General features: G+C 39.6%; 1 protein-coding gene across 2 annotated transcripts in view; it reads right to left on the reverse strand.

Moving 5' to 3' along the window:
• MAST2 (microtubule associated serine/threonine kinase 2) overlaps positions 1–18,100 on the reverse strand; it is a 223,145-nt gene that overhangs the window by 125,866 nt on the left and 79,179 nt on the right. For both annotated transcript variants that reach the window (XM_028123396.1, XM_028123394.1), the window contains exon 4: positions 17,111–17,142. In XM_028123396.1, the coding sequence (XP_027979197.1) occupies positions 17,111–17,142 (32 nt within the window). The remainder of the gene's footprint in view (positions 1–17,110; positions 17,143–18,100) is intronic.

An 18,100-nucleotide genomic window follows, 5' to 3' on the forward strand; every position in this document is an offset into this window, starting at 1 on the left:
TGGATGGCATGGCATACCCCTTCTGCTGGGGAAATTTTAAGTAATAAATTTTTCTTTCAATAGCATTAGTCTCTCTGTGTCATTACTTAGTTACCTTTACATATTAAGGCCTAGGAACAAAAAGACCTTGAATTAGGCAATGGTTCCTTAGATGTGATATCAAAAGCACAACCAAAGAAAAAGCAGATAAACTGGACTTCATCAAAATTACAAACTTCTATGCATCAGAGGTCACTATCATGAAAGTCAAACAACTACCCACAGAATGGAAGAAAATATTTGCAAATCATGTATCTGATAAGGGTCTAGTATACATATATAAACTACTCTTATAATTCAACAATAAAAAGACAAATACCTCAAATAAAAAATGGGCAAAGGACTTGAATAAACATTTCTCCAAAGAAGATATGCAAATAGCCAACAGGTACATGAAAAGATACTCTACAGGGGCACCTGGATAGCTCAGTTGGTTAAGCTTCCAAGTCTTGATTTCGGCTCAGGTTGTGATCACAGGGTCATGAGATCGGAGCCCTGCATTGGGCTCCATAATCAGCAGGGAGTCAGCTTGAAATTCTCTCTCTCTCCCTCTGCCCCTCCCCCTACTCATGTATACACTTCTCTCCCTCAAATAAATAAATAAATCTTAAAAAAAAAAAAGGTCCCTGGGTGGCTCAGTCATTGAGCGTCTGCCTTCAGCTCAGCTCATGATCCCAGGGTCCTAGGATGGAGCCCTGCATTGGGTTCCCTGCTCAGAGGGGAGCCTACTTCTCCCTCTCCTCCCTGCTTGTGCTCTCTCTCGTTATCTGTTGTTATCTCTGTCTCTCTCTCAAATAAATAAATAAAATCTTTAAAAAAAAAAGGAAGGAAGAAAAACTATTACATCATTATATCATTAGTTATTAGAGAAAAGCAAATCAAAACCACAATGAGAAATAAATTCAGCAAAGTTGCAGGATATAACACCAACACACAAAAGTCAGTTGCATTTCTATATACTAACAGTGAACGATCCAAAAAAGAATTTAAAAAACAAGTCCATTTAGAATAATATCACAAAGAATAAAAATTTAGGAATAAGTTCAACTAAGGAGGTGAAAGACCTATACACTGAAAACTATGAAACATTTCTGAAAGAAATTAAAGACTTAAATAAATGGGAAAATATCCTATGTTCAAACATTGGAACTTAGTATTAGTCAATCTGATAATATTACCCAAATTGATCTACAGATTTAATACAACCCCTAGCAAAATCCCAACGACATTTTTACAGAAGAATCACAAGAAATCCTAAATAACCAAAATAATCTTGAAGAACAGAGGTTGATACCAACCTTCCTAATTCAAAACTTACCACAAAGATACAGTAATCAAAACAGTGCAGTACTAGTATAAGGACACACATTTAGATCAATGGAATAGAATACAGAGTCCCAAAATAAATGTTCATATATATGGTCAAATATTTTTGACAAGGGTGCCAAGACCATCAAATGGGGTAAAGACAGTCTTTTTAACAAATGATTCTAGGGACACTAGACACTCATATGCAAAAGAATGAAGTTTGACAATTATCTTATACCATAAACAACAATTAACTCAAAATGGATCAAAGATCTAAAACAATAAAATTCTTGGGGTGCCTGGGTGGCTCAGTCATTAAGCATCTGCCTTCAGCTCAGGTCATGACCCCAGGGTCCTGGGATCGCGCTCCCTGCTCAGCGGGAAGCCTGCTTCTCCCTCTCCCACTCCCCCTGCTTGTGTTCCCTCTCTTGCTGTGTCTCTCTGTCAAATAAATAAAATCTTAAAAAAAAAAAAAAAACAACTATAAAATTCTTAGAAAAAAATACCTGGAAGATACCTTTCTGACACTGGATCTGGCAATGACTTCTTGGATATGACACCAAAAGCACAGGCAACAAAGAAAAAATAAATCAATTGGACTTCATGAAAATTAACATCTTTTGTGTATCAAAGACATTATCAAGGGAGTGAAAATGCAAATGCAACCCAAAGAATGGAAGAAAATATATGCAAATCATTTATCTGATAAGAGTTTAATATCCAAAAAAGCTTTTAAAAAGGGAGGGGGGAAACGCCTGGTTGGCTCAGTCTGTTGAGCATCTGTCTTCAGCTCAGGTCATAATCCCAGGGTCCGGGAATCGATTCCCTCATTGGGCTCCTTGCTCAGCAGGGAGCCTGCTTCTCCCTCTGCTTGTGCTCTCTTTTTCTCTAACAAACAAATAAATATATCTTTTCTATGAGGAACTATATGCCAGCAAATTACATAACCTGGAAGAAATGGATGCATTCCTAGAGATGTATCAACTACCAAAACTGAACCAGGAAGAAATAGAAAACCTGAACAGACCTATAACCACTAAGGAAATTGAAGCAGTCATCAAAAAACTCCCAAAAAACAAAAGCCCAGGGCCAGATGGCTTCCCAGGGGAATTCTACCACACATTTAAAGAACAATTAATACCTATTCTTCTGAAACTGTTCCAAAAAATAGAAATAAAGGAAAACTTCCAAACCCATTTTATGAGGCCACCATTACCTTGATCCCCAAACCAAAGACCCCATCAAAAAGGAGAATTACAGACCAATATCCTTGATGAACATGGATGCAAAAATTCTTACCAAAATACTAGCCAATAGGATCCAAGAGTACATTAAAAGGATTATTCACCACCAAGTGGGATTTATCCCTGGGCTGCACGCTTGGTTCAACATCCGCAAATCCATCAATGTGATACAATATATTAATAAAAGAAAGAACAAGAACCATATGATCCTCTCAATAAATGCAGAAAAAGCATTTGACAAAGTACAGCATCCTTTCTTGATCAAAACTCTTCAGAGTATAGGGATAGAGGGTACATAACTCAATATCATAAAAGCCATCTATGAAAAACCCACAGCGAGTATCATTCTCAATGGGGATAAACTGAGAACTTTCCCCCTAAGGTCAGGAACGTGGCAGGGATGTCCAATATCACCACTGCTATTCAACATAGTATTAGAAGTCCTAGCCACAGCAATCAGACAACAAAAAGAAATCAAAGGCATCCAAACCGGCAAAGAAGTAGTCAAACTCTCACTCATTCCAGATGATATGATACTTTATGTGGAAAACCCAAAAGACTCCACCCCAAAACGGCTAGAACTCATACAGGAATTCAGTAAAGTGGCAGGATATAAAATCAATGCACAGAAATCAGTGGCATTCCTATACACCAACAACAAGACAGAAGAAAGAGAAATTAAGGAGTCAATCCCATTTACAAGTGCAACCAAAACCGTAAGATACCTAGGAATAAATCTAACCAAAGAGGCAAAGAATCTGTACTCAGAAAACTATAAAATACTCATGAAAGAAATTGAGGAAGACACAAAAAAATGGAAAAATGTTCCATACTCATGGACTGGAAGAACAAATATTGTGAAGATGTCAATGCTACCTAGAGCAATCTCCACATTCAATGCAATTCCTATCAAAATACGATCCACTTTTTTCAAAGAAATGGAACAAATAATCCTAAATTTGTATGGAACCAGAAAAGACCCCGAATAGCCAAAGGAATGTTGAAAAAGAAAACCAAAGCTGGTGGCATCACAATTCCGGACTTCCAGCTCTATTACAAAGCTGTCATCATCAAGACAGTATGGTACTGGCACAAAAACAGACACATAGATCAATGGAACAGAATAGAGAGCCCAGAAATGGACCCTTAACTCTATGGTCAACTAATCTTCAACAAAGCAGGAAAGAATGTCCAGTGGAAAAGACAGTCTCTTCAACAAATGGTGTTGGGAAAATTGGACAGCCACATGCAGAAGGATAAAACTGGACCATTTCCTTACACCACACACAAAAATAGACTCAAAGTGGTTGAAAGACCTAAATGTGAGACAGGAATCCATCGAAATCCTTGAGGAGAACACAGGCAGCAACCTCTTCGACCTCAGCTGCAGCAACTTCTTCCTAGAAACATCACCAAAGGCAAGGGAAGCAAGGGCAAAAATAAACTACTGGGACTTCATCAAGATAAAAAACTTTTGGGGGCGGAGCAAGATGGCGAGGAGTAGGAGACCTAGATTTCGTCTGGTCTCAGGAATTCAGCTGAATAGGGATCAAACCATTCTGAACACCTACGAACTCAACAGGAGATCGAACAGGAGAGTAGCAACAACTCTCTGAACAGAGAAGCGACCACTTACTGGAAGGTAGGACGTGCGGAGAAGTGAATCCGAGGCGATATTCGGGAGGATAGACGGCGGGGGAGGGGGCCTCCGTCGGCCGCTTCTGGCAAGTGATAGAACCGCGGAGCACAAAATCAGAACTTTTAGAAGTTGGATCCGCTGAGGGACGTCGCTGCAGTGGCTAAGCTAAGCGGGGGGGTGGAATCCTCCTGGGACTGTGTGGTCTCAGGACCCTTGGGGTCACAGAAAGACCGGGGGTGCCTGAGTGCGGCAGAGCTCCCAGGTATCAGAGCGGGGAAGCTGGCTGCAGATACGGAGCAGAGTCGCGGGCTCTCAGCTCGGGGTTGCCATAAACTGTGATCTGCGGCCCAGTCGGGGCACGGCTCCCCCAGCAGAGACCCAACAAGCAGCAGATCCGGGGAGACTCCCCTTCCTTCCCGGGGAGGAGCGGTGCGGGAACGCACTGCAGGAATCTGCTGGGTTTGGAGACTCCGCGCGGGGTCGGGTGCCAGAGATAGCAACGCTCGATCACAGGCCGGGTGAGCACGGAGTGCGGCCGGAGACTGGGGAGACGGGAGTGACTGCTTTTCTCTGGGGGCACACTGAGGAGCGGGGCCCCGAGTTCTCAGCTCCTCCGAGTGGAGATTGGGAGGCCACCATTTCTGCCCTGGTCCTCCAAAGCTGTACCGAGAGCTTGCAGGGAACAAAAGCTCCTGAGAGCAAACCGGAGGAGCTTCCTTAGCCCAGACCGACAAGGGCGGGGCAATTCCGCCTCCGGCAAAGACATTTGGAAACCACAGCAACAGGCCCCTCCCCCAGAAGATCAACACAAACAGCCAGCAAGCCAAGACCAAGTTGATCAATCAAGGAGAATAGGAGAACTCCAGCGCTAGGGGAATACTGCACATAGATTCATGGCTTTTTTTTTTTTTTTTACCATGATTCATTATTTCATCAAAGTTAATTTTTGTTGACTGTTTTTTTTTTATTTTTCTTTTTCCCTTTTTCAACCAACATCTTATAAATCCCTTTTTAAAAAAAAAAAAAACAACATTTTTTATCTTTCATTTTTAGAGTCATACTTTATCCCTTCATAGTAGTTACCCTTATTTTTGGCATATATATATAAGTTGTTCTCTCTTTAAAATTTTGAGGTACAGTTTCTTCTAACAGATCAAAATATACCCTAAATCACTAGTGTATGGCTTTGTTCTAGTCTCCTGCCTGATCACATTCTCTCCCTTTTTCCTTTTTTTTTTTTCTTAAATCTTCTTTCTTTTTTCAAACAACTTATCTTACCAAGTCCTTTTATAAAATCTTTTATAATTTTCATCTTTACAGTCATCTTCCATCCCTTCATTGTATCAACCCTTATTTTGTACATATATGTCTTTCTTCCTTTAAAATTTTAGGAGGCACTTTTTTCTAACAGACCAAAATACGCCCAAAATCTAGTGTGTGGCACTGATCTATGCACTAGCCTGATCATATTTGATCATATTCTGCCTTTTTTTGTATTGTTTTGTTTTTGTTTTTATCTTTTTTTTTCTTTTTCTCTTTCTTTTTTCTTTCTTTCCCTTTCTTTTCCCCTGGTTTCAGGTCTTTTCTGATTTGCATACAGTATATTTGCTGGGGACGTTGTAAACCTGTTAGCATTTTGTTCTCTCATTCATCTATTCTCCTCTGGACAAAATGACAAGACGAAAGAAATCACCTCAGCAAAAAGAACAAGAGGTAGTACCGTCAGCCAGGGACCTACTCAATACGGACATTAGTACGATGTCGGACCTAGAGTTCAGAATCATGACTTTAAAGATACTAGCTGGGCTTGAAAAAAGCGTGGAAGTTATTAGAGAAACCCTTTCTGGAGAAATAAAAGAACTAAAATCTAACCAAATCGAAATCAAAAAGGCTATTGATGAGGTGCAATCAAAAATGGGGGCACTAAATGCTAGGATAAATGAGGCAGAAGAGAGAATCAGCGATATAGAAGACCAAATGATGGAAAATAAAGAGGCTGAGAAAAAGAGAGAGAAACAACTACAGGATCACGAGGGCAGAATTCGAGAGATAAGTGATATGATAAGACGAAACAACATTAGAATAATTGGGATCCCAGAAGAAGAAGAGAGAGAGAGAGGGGCAGAAGGTATATTGGAGCAAATTATAGCAGAGAACTTCCCTAATGTGAGGAAGGAAACAGGCATTAAAATCCAGGAGGCACAGAGAACCCCTCTCAAAATCAATAATAATAGGTCAACACCCCGACATCTAATAGTAAAACTTACGAGTCTCAGAGACAAAGAGAAAATCCTGAAAGCAGCTCGGGAGAAGAGATATGTAACCTACAATGGTAGAAACATTAGATTGGCAACAGACCTATCCACAGAGACCTGGCAGGCCAGAAAGGACTGGCAAGATATCTTCAGAGCACTAAACGAGAAAAATATGCAGCCAAGAATACTATATCCAGCTAGGCTATCATTGAAAATAGAAGGAGAGATAAAAAGCTTCCAGAACAAACAAAAACTAAAGGAATTTGCAAACACGAAACCAGCCCTCCAAGAAATATTGAGAGGGGTCCTCTAAGCAAAGAGAAAACCTAAAAGCAGCAAAGAGCAGAAACGAACGCAGACAACAGACAGTTAACAGTCACCTTACAGGTAATACAATGGCACTAAATTCATACCTTTCAATAGTTACCCTGAATGTAAATGGGCTCAATGCCCCAATCAAAAGACACAGGCTATCAGATTGGATTAAAAAACAAGACCCATCAATATGCTGTCTGCAAGAGACTCATTTTAGACACAAAGACACCCCCAGATTGAAAGTGAGGGGGTGGAAAACCATTTACCATGCTAATGGACACCAAAAGAAAGCTGGGGTGGCAATCCTTATATCAGACAAACTAGATTTTAAAACAAAGACTGTAATAAGAGATGAGGAAGGACACTATATCCTACTTAAAGGGTCTATCCAACAAGAAGATCTAACAATTGTAAATATCTATGCCCCGAACACGGGAGCAGCCAATTATATAAGGCAATTAATAACAAAAGTGAAGAAACACATTGACAACAATACAATAATAGTGGGGGACTTTAACACCCCCCTGACTGAAATGGACAGATCATCTAAGCAAAAGATCAACAAGGAAATAAAGACTTTAAATGACACACTGGACCAAATGGACTTCACAGACATATTCAGAACATTCCATCCCAAAGCAAAGGAATACACATTCTTCTCTAGTGCCCATGGAACATTCTCCAGAATTGATCACATCCTAGGTCACAAATCAGGTCTCAATCGGTACCAAAAGATTGGGATCATTCCCTGCATATTTTCAGACCACAATGCTTTGAAACTAGAACTCAACCACAAGAGGAAAGTCGGAAAGAACTCAAATACATGGAGGCTAAAGACCATCCTACTAAAGAATGAATGGGTCAACCAAGAAATTAAAGAAGAATTAAAAAAATTCATGGAAACCAATGAAAATGAAAACACAACTGTTCAAAATCTTTGGGATACAGCAAAGGCAGTCCTGAGAGGAAAGTATATAGCAATACAAGCCTTTCTCAAGAAACAAGAAAGGTCTCAAATACACAACCTAACCCTACACCTAAAGGAGCTGGAGAAAGAACAGCAAATAAAGCCTAAACCCAGCAGGAGAAGAGAAATCATAAAGATCAGAGCAGAAATCAATGAACTAGAAACCAAAAGAACAGTAGAACAGATCAACGAAACTAGGAGCTGGTTCTTTGAAAGAATTAACAAGATTGATAAACCCCTGGCCAGACTGATCAAAAAGAAAAGAGAAATGACGCAAATCAACAAAATCATGAATGAAAGAGGAGAGATCACAACCAACACCAAAGAAATACAAACAATTATAAGAACATATTATGAGCAACTCTATGCCAGCAAATTAGATAACCTGGAAGAAATGGGTGCATTCCTAGAGATGTATCAACTACCAAAATTGAACCAGGAAGAAATAGAAAACCTGAACAGACCTATAACCACTAAGGAAATTGAAACAGTCATCAAAAATCTCCCAAGAAACAAAAGCCCAGGGCCAGATGGCTTCCCAGGGGAATTCTATCAGACATTTCAAGAAGAATTAATACCTATTCTCCTGAAACTGTTCCAAAAAATAGAAATGGAAGGGAAACTTCCAAACTCATTTTATGAGGCCAGCATTACCTTGATCCCAAAACCAGACAAAGACCCCATGAAAAAAGAGAATTACAGACCAATATCCTTGATGAACATGGATGCAAAAATTCTCACCAAAATACTAGCCAATAGGATCCAACAGTACATTAAAAGGATTATTCACCACGACCAAGTGGGATTTATCCCTGGGCTGCAAGGCTGGTTCAACATCCGCAAATCAATCAACGTGATACAATACATTAACAAAAGAAAGAACAAGAATCATATGATCCTCTCAATAGATGCAGAAAAAGCATTTGACAAAGTACAGCATCCTTTCTTGATCAAAACTCTTCAGAGTATAGGGATAGAGAGTACATACCTCAATATCATAAAAGCCATCTATGAAAAACCTACAGCGAATATCATTCTCAATGGGGAAAGGCTGAGAGCTTTTCCCCTAAGGTCAGGAACGCGGCAGGGATGTCCACTCTCACCACTGCTATTCAACATAGTATTAGAAGTCCTAGCCACAGCAATTAGACAACAAAAAGAAATCAAAGGCATCCAAATCGGCAAAGAGGAAGTCAAACTCTCACTCTTTGCAGATGATATGATACTGTATGTGGAAAACCCAAAAGACTCCACCCCAAAACTGCTAGAACTCATACAGGAATTCAGTAAAGTAGCAGGATATAAAATCAATGCACAGAAATCAGTGGCATTCCTATACACCAACAAGACAGAAGAGAGACAAATCAAGGAGTCGATCCCATTTACAATTGCACCCAAAACCATTAGATACCTAGGAATAAATCTAACCAAAGAGGCAAAGGATCTGTACTCAGAAAACTATAAAATACTCATGAAAGAAATTGAAGAAGACACAAAGAAATGGAAAAACGTTCCATGCTCATGGATTGGGAGAATCAACATTGTGAAGATGTCAATGCTACCTAGAGCAATCTACACATTCAATGCAATCCCCATCAAAATACCATCCACTTTTTTCAAAGAAATGGAACAAATAACCCTAAAATTTGTATGGAACCAGAAGAGACCCAGAATAGCCAGAGGAATACTGAAAAAGAAAAGCAAAGCTGGCGGCATCACAATTCCGAACTTCCAGCTCTATTACAAAGCTGTCATCATCAAGACAGTATGGTACTGGCACAAAAACAGACACATCGATCAATGGAACAGAATCGAGAGCCCAGAAATGGACCCTCAACTCTATGGTCAACTTATCTTTGACAAAGCAGGAAAGAATGTCCAAAGGAAAAGAGACAGTCTCTTCAACAAATGGTGTTGGGAAAATTGGACAGCCACATGCAGAAGAATGAAACTGGACCATTTCCTTACACCACACACAAAAATAGACTCCAAATGGTTGAAAGACCTAAACGTGAGACAGGAGTCCATCAAAATCCTAAAGGAGAACACAGGTAGCAACCTTTTCGACCTTAGCCGCAGCAACTTCTTCCTAGAAACATCGCCAAAGGCACGGGAAGCCAGGGCAAAAATGAACTATTGGGATTTCATCAAGATAAAAAGCTTTTGCACAGCAAAAGAAACAGTCTACAAAACCAAAAGACAACCAACAGAATGGGAGAAAATATTTGCAAATGACATATCAGATAAAGGGCTAGTATCCAAAATCTATAAAGAACTTATCAAACTCCACACCCAAAGAACAAATAATCCAATCAAGAAATGGGCAGAAGACATGAACAGACATTTCTCCAAAGAAGACATCCAAATGGCCAACAGGCACATGAAAAAGTGCTCAACATCGCTCGGCATCAGGGAAATCCAAATCAAAACCTCAATGAGATACCACCTCACACCCGTCAGAATGGCTAAAATTAACAAGTCAGGGAACGACAGATGTTGGCGGGGATGTGGAGAAAGGGGAACCCTCCTACACTGTTGGTGGGAATGCAAGCTGGTGCAACCCCTCTGGAAAACAGTATGGAGGTTCCTCAAACAGTTGAAATTAGAGCTACCGTTCGATCCAGCAATTGCACTACTGGGTATTTACCACAAAGATACAAATGTAGGGACCCGAAGGGGTACGTGCACCCCAATGTTTATAGCAGCAATGTCCACCATAGCCAAACTATGGAAAGAGCCAAGATGCCCATCGACAGATGAATGGATAAAGAAGAAGTGGTATATATACACAATGGAATATTATGCAGCCATCAAAAGGAATGAGATCTTGCCATTTGCAACAACGTGGATGGAACTGGAGGGTGTTATGCTGAGTGAAATAAGTCAATCAGAGAAAGACATGTATCACATGACCTCACTGATATGAGGAATTCTTAATCTCAGGAAAGAAACTGAGTGTTACTGGAGTGGTTGGGGATGGGAGGGATGGGGTGGCTGGGTGATAGACATTGGGGAGGGTATGTGCTACGGTGAGCGCTGTGTATTGTGCAAGACTGTTGAATCACAGTTCTGTACTTCTGAAACAAATAACGCAACATATTTTAAGAAAAAAGAAAAAGAAGAAGATAACAGGAGAGGAAGAAAAGGGGAGTATGTCAGAGGGGGAGACGAACCATGAGAGATGATGGACTCTGAAAAACAAACTGAGGGTTCTAGAGGGGAGGGGGGTAGGGGGATGGGTTAGCCTGGTGATGGGTATTGAGGAGGGCACGTTCTGCATGGAGCACTGGGTGTTATGAACAAACAATGAATCATGGAACACTGCAGCAAAAACTAATGATGTAATATATGGTGATTAACATATCAATAAAAAAATTAAAAAAAAAAGATAAAAAACTTTTGCACAACAAAAGAAACAGTCAACAAAACCAAAAGACGACCAACAGAATGGGAGAAGATATTTGCAAATGACATATCAAATAAAGGGCTAGTATCCAAAATCTATAAAGAACTTATGAAACTCAACACCCAAAGAACAAATGATCCAATCAAGAAATGGGCAGAAGACATGAACATTTTTCCAAAGAAGATATCCAAATGGCCAAGAGACACATGAAAAAGTGCTCAACATCGCTCAGCATCAGAGAAATCCAAATCCAAACCTCAATGAGATACCACCTCACACCAGTCAGAATGGCTAAAATTAACAAGTCAGGAAATGACAGATGTTGGCAGGGATGCAGAGAAAGGGGAACACTCCTACACTGTTGGTGGGAATGCAAGGTGGTGCAGCCACTCTGGAAAACAGTATGGAGGTTCCTCAAAAAGTTGAAAATAGAGCTACCGTACGATCCAGCAACTGCACTACTGGGTATTTACCCCAAAGATACAAATGTAGGGACCCAAAGGGGTACATGCTCCCCGATGTTTATAGCAGCAATGTCCACAATAGCCAAACTGTGGAAAGAGCCAAGATGTCCACTGACAGATGAATGGATAAAGAAGATGTGGTGTGTGTATACACACACACACACACACACACACACACACACACACACACACACACACACACACACACACAATGGAATATTATGCAGCCATCAAAAGGAATGAGATCTTGCCATTTGCAACAACGTGGATGGAACTGGAGGGTATAATGCTGAGCGAAATAAGTCAATCAGAGAAAGGTATGTATCATATGACCTCACTGATATGAGGAATTCTTAATCTCAGGAAACAAACTGAGGGTTGCTGGAGTGGTGGGGGGTGGGAGGGATGGGGTGGTTGGGTGATAGACACTGGGGAGGGTATGTGCTATGGTGAGCGCTGTGTAAGACTGTTGAATCACAGATCTGTACCTCTGAAACAAACAATACATTATATGTTTAAAAAAAAAAAGAAGAAGAAGATAACAGGAGGGGAAGAATGAAGGGGGGAAAATCAGAGTGGGAGACGAACCATGAGAGATGATGGACTCTGAAAAACAAACTGAGGGTTCTAGAGGAGAAGGGGTGGGGGGGATGGGTTAGCCTGGTGATGGGTATTAAAGAGGGCACGTTCTGCATGGAGCACTGGGTGTTATACCCAAACAATGAATCATGGATCACTACATCAAAAACTAATGATGTAATGTATGGTGCTTAACATAACATAATAATAAAAATAAAATAAATTAATGTAAAAAAATAATAAATCGGGCGCCTGGGTGGCTTAGTCGTTAAGCATCTGCCTTTGGCTCAGGTCATGATCCCAGGGTCCTGGGATCAAGCCCCACATCAGGCTCTCTGCTCCACAGGAAGCCTGCTTCTCCTTCTCCCACTCCCCCTGCTTGTGTTCCTTCTCTCACTGAGTCTCTCTCTGTCAAATAAATAAAATCTTTAAAAATAATAATAATAATAATAAATCGTTTTTTAAAAGAGTTTAATATCCAGAATATATAAAAAAACTCCTACAACTAAACACTAAAAATAAACAACCCAATTCAAAAATGGGCGAAGAAAGTGATTTCTCCAAAGGTTTACAAATGACCAGCAAGCACATGAAAAGATGCTCAACATCACTAGTAATTAGGAAAATGCAAATTAAAGCCATAATGAAATACCACTTCACACTTATGAAGATGACTATTATTTTAAAAATGGAAAATAACAAGTGTTGGCTAGGATGTGGAGAAATTAGAACCTTCATGTATTGCTGGTTGGAATGTAAAATGGTGCAGCTGCCGTAGAAAGCAGTATGGTGGTTCCTCAGGAAGTTACACAGAGAATTACCACATGATCCAGAAACTCCCCTTCCTGGTATCTACCTGAATTAAGTGAAAGCAGGGACTCAAACAGATACTTGTACACCCATGTTCACAGCAGCATTATTCACAATAGCCAAAAGTGGAAGCAATCCAAATGTTCATCAACAGATAATAGATAAACAAAATGTGATACATACATACAATGCAATATTATTTAACCTTGAAAAGGAACAAAGTATGACACAAACTAAAACATGGATGAATCTCTAAAAAATTATGTTAGACAAAAGAAGCCAGACACAAGAGGCCACATATTATGTCATTCCACTTAAATGTAACGTTCAGAATAGGCAAATCTATTAAGAAACAAAGTAGATTTGTTGGTTACCAGGGACTAGAAGGAATGCAGAATGCAGAATGAATGCTAGCAAGTAGGGGTTTTCTTTCCAGGTGATGAAGATATTCTGAATTAAGATAGTGGTAATTCCTATAAAACCCTGTGAACTGTATACTCTTAAATGGTAATTATATGATATGTGGATTATATCTCAATAAAACTAACTGCCCTTTTCCAAAAAACAAAAACAAAGCAAAACAAAACAAAAACTAGGACAGATCACATCTTTCTCTGCTTAAAACCACCCACTGACTTTCTGTCCCAATCAGTGTAAAATACAAAAATCTCTTCTGTAGCCTACAACTACAAAATGCAGCCTCTGGCTCATATTCTTTGATGCCCCACCACCCCCGCACCAACCCCAACACCACTTTTCACTCACCAACAGCCACCCTGGCCTCCTTGCTGTCCTCCAACATGCCAAGCATGTTCCTACCTCAGAACCTTGGCACATGCTATATCCTCTACATGGAATGCTCTTGCCCAATATATATCAACATTGCTCATTCCAGACTCTTTCTGGTCTCTGCTCAAATGTCACCTTAATGAAAATATTCCTACACAACACAATTTAAAATTTCAACCTCTGCTCCACAAAACATATACCATCTATCTCTTATCTGGCTTTTTCTTCATAGCACTCAATACCCTACAACACACTTGATATATGTTTCTGTGTGTCTGTCTCTCTTGAATAGAAGCTCCATAAGAGTAGAAACTTTGCTTAAACACTACTTCATCTCCAGTATCTAGAATAGTGCCTGCACATAATAAAAACTTAATATATGATGAATGAATTTAAACAAATGAACAAATAAATAGAAGCAAAAAGACAAAGAGAAATACAGTAACTCATTTTACAAAGAAAACACCTAGTAAAGGGTATTGGCAAGACTCAGGCCCAGGTCTGCCTGACTGTCAAATCCAAGCTCTTCATTTCTATGGTATACTTTACTTCCGATTTTGGAGACATTAGAGGGATTACTTGTTAAGTGGAAGAGTGTGTACTTTGTAAAATGCCAATATATTACATCTAAAAATCCATTTTTTTTAGTTTCTATTCATTTTAATGCAACTATCATATTACATGGAAAAGCGTAACAATTGACAGCCTCCAAAATTACTGAACTTCATTTATTTTATATTGCTCAGCTACTTTCAAAATTATGCTTATTAAATGAACCTCTCTCTTTCAAAAGACACCAAACTAGCTGCAACCCCCAAATTTCTCTGCACCCATAAAATACACTAGAGAGAATGTGCCAAAGGAAAGGAGGCTTTACACCTGGAATGGGCATATAGTAGCATCTGCTCTTCAAGAGCCATTCTGGGACAGAGACAAACAGGGACAGAAGTACAACACCCCCTTCTCCTTCCAACCAAGACTCAGAAGACAATTTTTTTTTTTAAAGTAATCTCCATGCCCAACGTGGGGCTTGAACTCACGACCCCAAGATCAAGAGTTTCATGCTCTACTGACTGAGCCAGCCAGGCATCCCAAGATGATTATAATAACCTTTAATACTTCCGAACTATGGGGCACCTGGGTGGCTCAGTCGGTTAGACGGTTAAGGGTCTGACTCTTGGTTTCAGTTCAGATCATGATCTCAGGGCTATGGGATCAGCCTGCATCTGGCTTCTCAGGCTTCAGCTCTGCACCCTTAGCGCAGAATCTGCTGGAGATTCTTTCCCTCCTCATTCTCCCTCCCCCTGTGCTCATCCCCCAGCTCGTGCACGTGCTCGCGCTCTCTCTCTCAAATAAATTAATTAAATCTTAAAAAACAAAAAAATTTCCAGACTAGTCTACAAGGACCAGAAACAATGGAGCAAATGGCTAAGTCACTTGTTTTATTAACATCAGTTTCTCCACACTTACTACAAACTTTTAAGTATTAATTAAACTTACTCAAACCTCTTAGGTTGTGTTGTTTATACCTTCCTGGCTTCTTTACTGCAAATGCTAAGCTATGCTTTGCTTCCTACAAAGTCTTCTTACATACTTCCTACAAAGTCTTGCCCAGCACTGTGCAAAAGAGGTACCATGAAGCTTCAATTATTTGGGGAGATAACTAAGCACAGACATGAGGTAAGCCCATCCCCTTGTTTTGTAAGTGAGACAATTCAGTCCCAGAAATTATAGTTCCTGTTGACATATAACGTATTAGTGGCAAAGCCTAGATTAGTATCCAGAATTCCCAGCTTCCTTCCAGAATAAAACTTTTCTACTCCTCCAGTATTAAAGATTAAAAAAAAAAAAAAACATTGTTTGCACTGAGGTACTTCCGGCTTACTTAATGATAAATCCTCAAAATAGAAGGTTATGTCTAATTTAATCTTATAGCCTCAAAACCTAGATTGGTACCCAACACACAATAGATAGTAGGGTGCATTTACTGAATGATCAATTGTTTAAATGTGAGTTACTTTATTAAAAGGTATTTATTTCTGATTCTAATTAAATATTTTAAGGAAGTTATAGTAAGCCTAACTTTAGATATCACTAAAACGACCAAGATATTCCTAAGGGTAAAACTAAAATGACCCCCAATTCCTCTAATTTCAAATAATAATCATTTTCCCAGGATATCCTTCCTTCTCCTCAGCAAACTCCATTCATTGGAGGCATATACTCCTAGAAGAAGCTTCCTGCCTCAGGCCTTAATTCATTTCACCTAATCTTAAGCAAAGAGCAAATCTTAGAGAACTTCCAATAAGAGGAAGCAAAAGAAAAAATGCCAGAAATAACAGAATAGTGACCAAGTACACAGGGGTGCCTGGCCAGCTCAGTCAGTAAAGCATGTGACTCTTGATCTCAGGGTTGTGAGTTTGAGGCCCACGTTGGGTGCAGAGATTACTTAAAATCTTTAAATATATATATTTGCTGAACAAGATGCTGAAAAGCCACTCCTTTTCAGTTTTGTATACATACTTAGTAGAGATCACTCCATTAAGAGTTCTGGTAGCACCTCTGCCCGGTTTTTAGAAGACTCGGGCCCTTATTTCTACCCTGAATCCAAATTTGGTGCTGCCCTTGCCCCCAAACTGTCAGAAAACTTGGCCTCGGGCGCCTGGGTAGCTCAGATGGTTAAGCATCTGCCTTCAGCTCAGGTCATGATCCCAGGATCCTGGGATCGAGTCCCACATCGGGCTCCCTGCTCAGCGGGGAGCCTGCTTCTCCCTCTGCCTCTCTCTTTCTCTCTCACGAATAAATAAAATCTTAAAAAAGAAAAGAAAAGAAAAGAAAACTTGGCCTCTCCCTAGTACCATGTTATGGGACAGATAAAGATGCTAATGAGTTTCAACTTGAACATTCCCAAAAAGCTTAATTCTGTTTAAAAAATAAAAAATAAATTTAAAAAAAGAACACTTGGTAAATCCCAAAGCACAAGTATAAAACTGTGATGGGTACTTAAGCAGCAGCTTTTCTTCAAATGCTAGGCAAAAACCAAGACAGAGACGGGGACTGGGGGGTGAGAAGGGGTGGGCGAAAGGGGAGGATCTGACCTAGCAAGAGAAACTGGCCAAACTAGCAAGAGAAATTGGCCGGCCCACCGGGTTCCCTGGCCCAGATAAGAGTTGGGGGGCAGGGCGGGGTGGGGGGAGGAATATATGGAACTCCTCCAAATAATACTGACAACAGTCCCCAGGAGGAATTCCTAAGCTAGTATTCATAATCATAATCATAATAATCAACAACTTACAAGCTGCCTCTTCTTGGAAGGCTCAACTCCTTCTGAAAAACAAAGCACAAACACAGTTACACAGAAATAAGGACACATCTGGTCCTACAGGTCTGCATTAAATGTCCTACAGCATTATCTCAACAATGGCAAAAACTAAATATTTCCAAACAATAACCTCTTCCCTTATCGTTTAAATTCAGTGAAATAAAGAGCAGTCAGGTTAACTACCACCTCTTTATTCTTCCTTCCCAAAAGGAATGTCTCACAGACTACTTGCAGCATTTTCCCCACTAGATGGAACCATCTCACCAGTGGATATTATCCCAGATACCCATTGGGCTAGCCATTAACTTGATGAATTGTAAAGGATTCACCCATCATTAAGAGTCAGGGATATGAAAGGAACAACATGGAATTTTTTTTTAATTAGGAAACATTTTAGACAAAGAAGTATAGAAAATAATATAACAAAGAGATGACTATAGACACCACTGGTGTGAGAACAGTTGGGCCTCTGTGACTTGCTTTCAAAATTTATCAAGTCCCACCTCCCACAACTCCCTACTTAACTGGTATGAATATTTTTTTTATCTTTGCCATATGTCTTCAGATTTTCTTACATATATATTCATAAATAATTATTAGTATCATTTCATGTTTTTAAATTATTTATTTAAAATATTTGTATGTATTTTAAATTATTTATTTAAAATATGTATTCATCTGCTGACTTCAATATTATAACTGGGAGATTCACCCACGTCGATATTTTTCACTTTTGTTCATTAGTCCACTTTATAAATTTATTTTGTCACTTATTTATAATATTTATTTATCCATTCTCCAGGAAACATAAAGTTAATTTTCTTTGCACATTTTTCTTCTCCATCAAAACAATGCTCCTATAAATAGCTTGTACTTGATTCTTCATGCACATTATAAAAAGTTTCCTGGAAGTATATATTTAGATTTAACCTCCCCCTCCAATGCTTCCAAAATTGATTCCAA

Source organism: Eumetopias jubatus, unplaced genomic scaffold (assembly GCF_037043125.1).
Source record: "Eumetopias jubatus isolate StellerSeaLion01/CBP00866 unplaced genomic scaffold, mEumJub1_p1.0 scaffold_4, whole genome shotgun sequence".
In the NCBI taxonomy this organism is placed as follows: domain Eukaryota; kingdom Metazoa; phylum Chordata; class Mammalia; order Carnivora; family Otariidae; genus Eumetopias; species Eumetopias jubatus.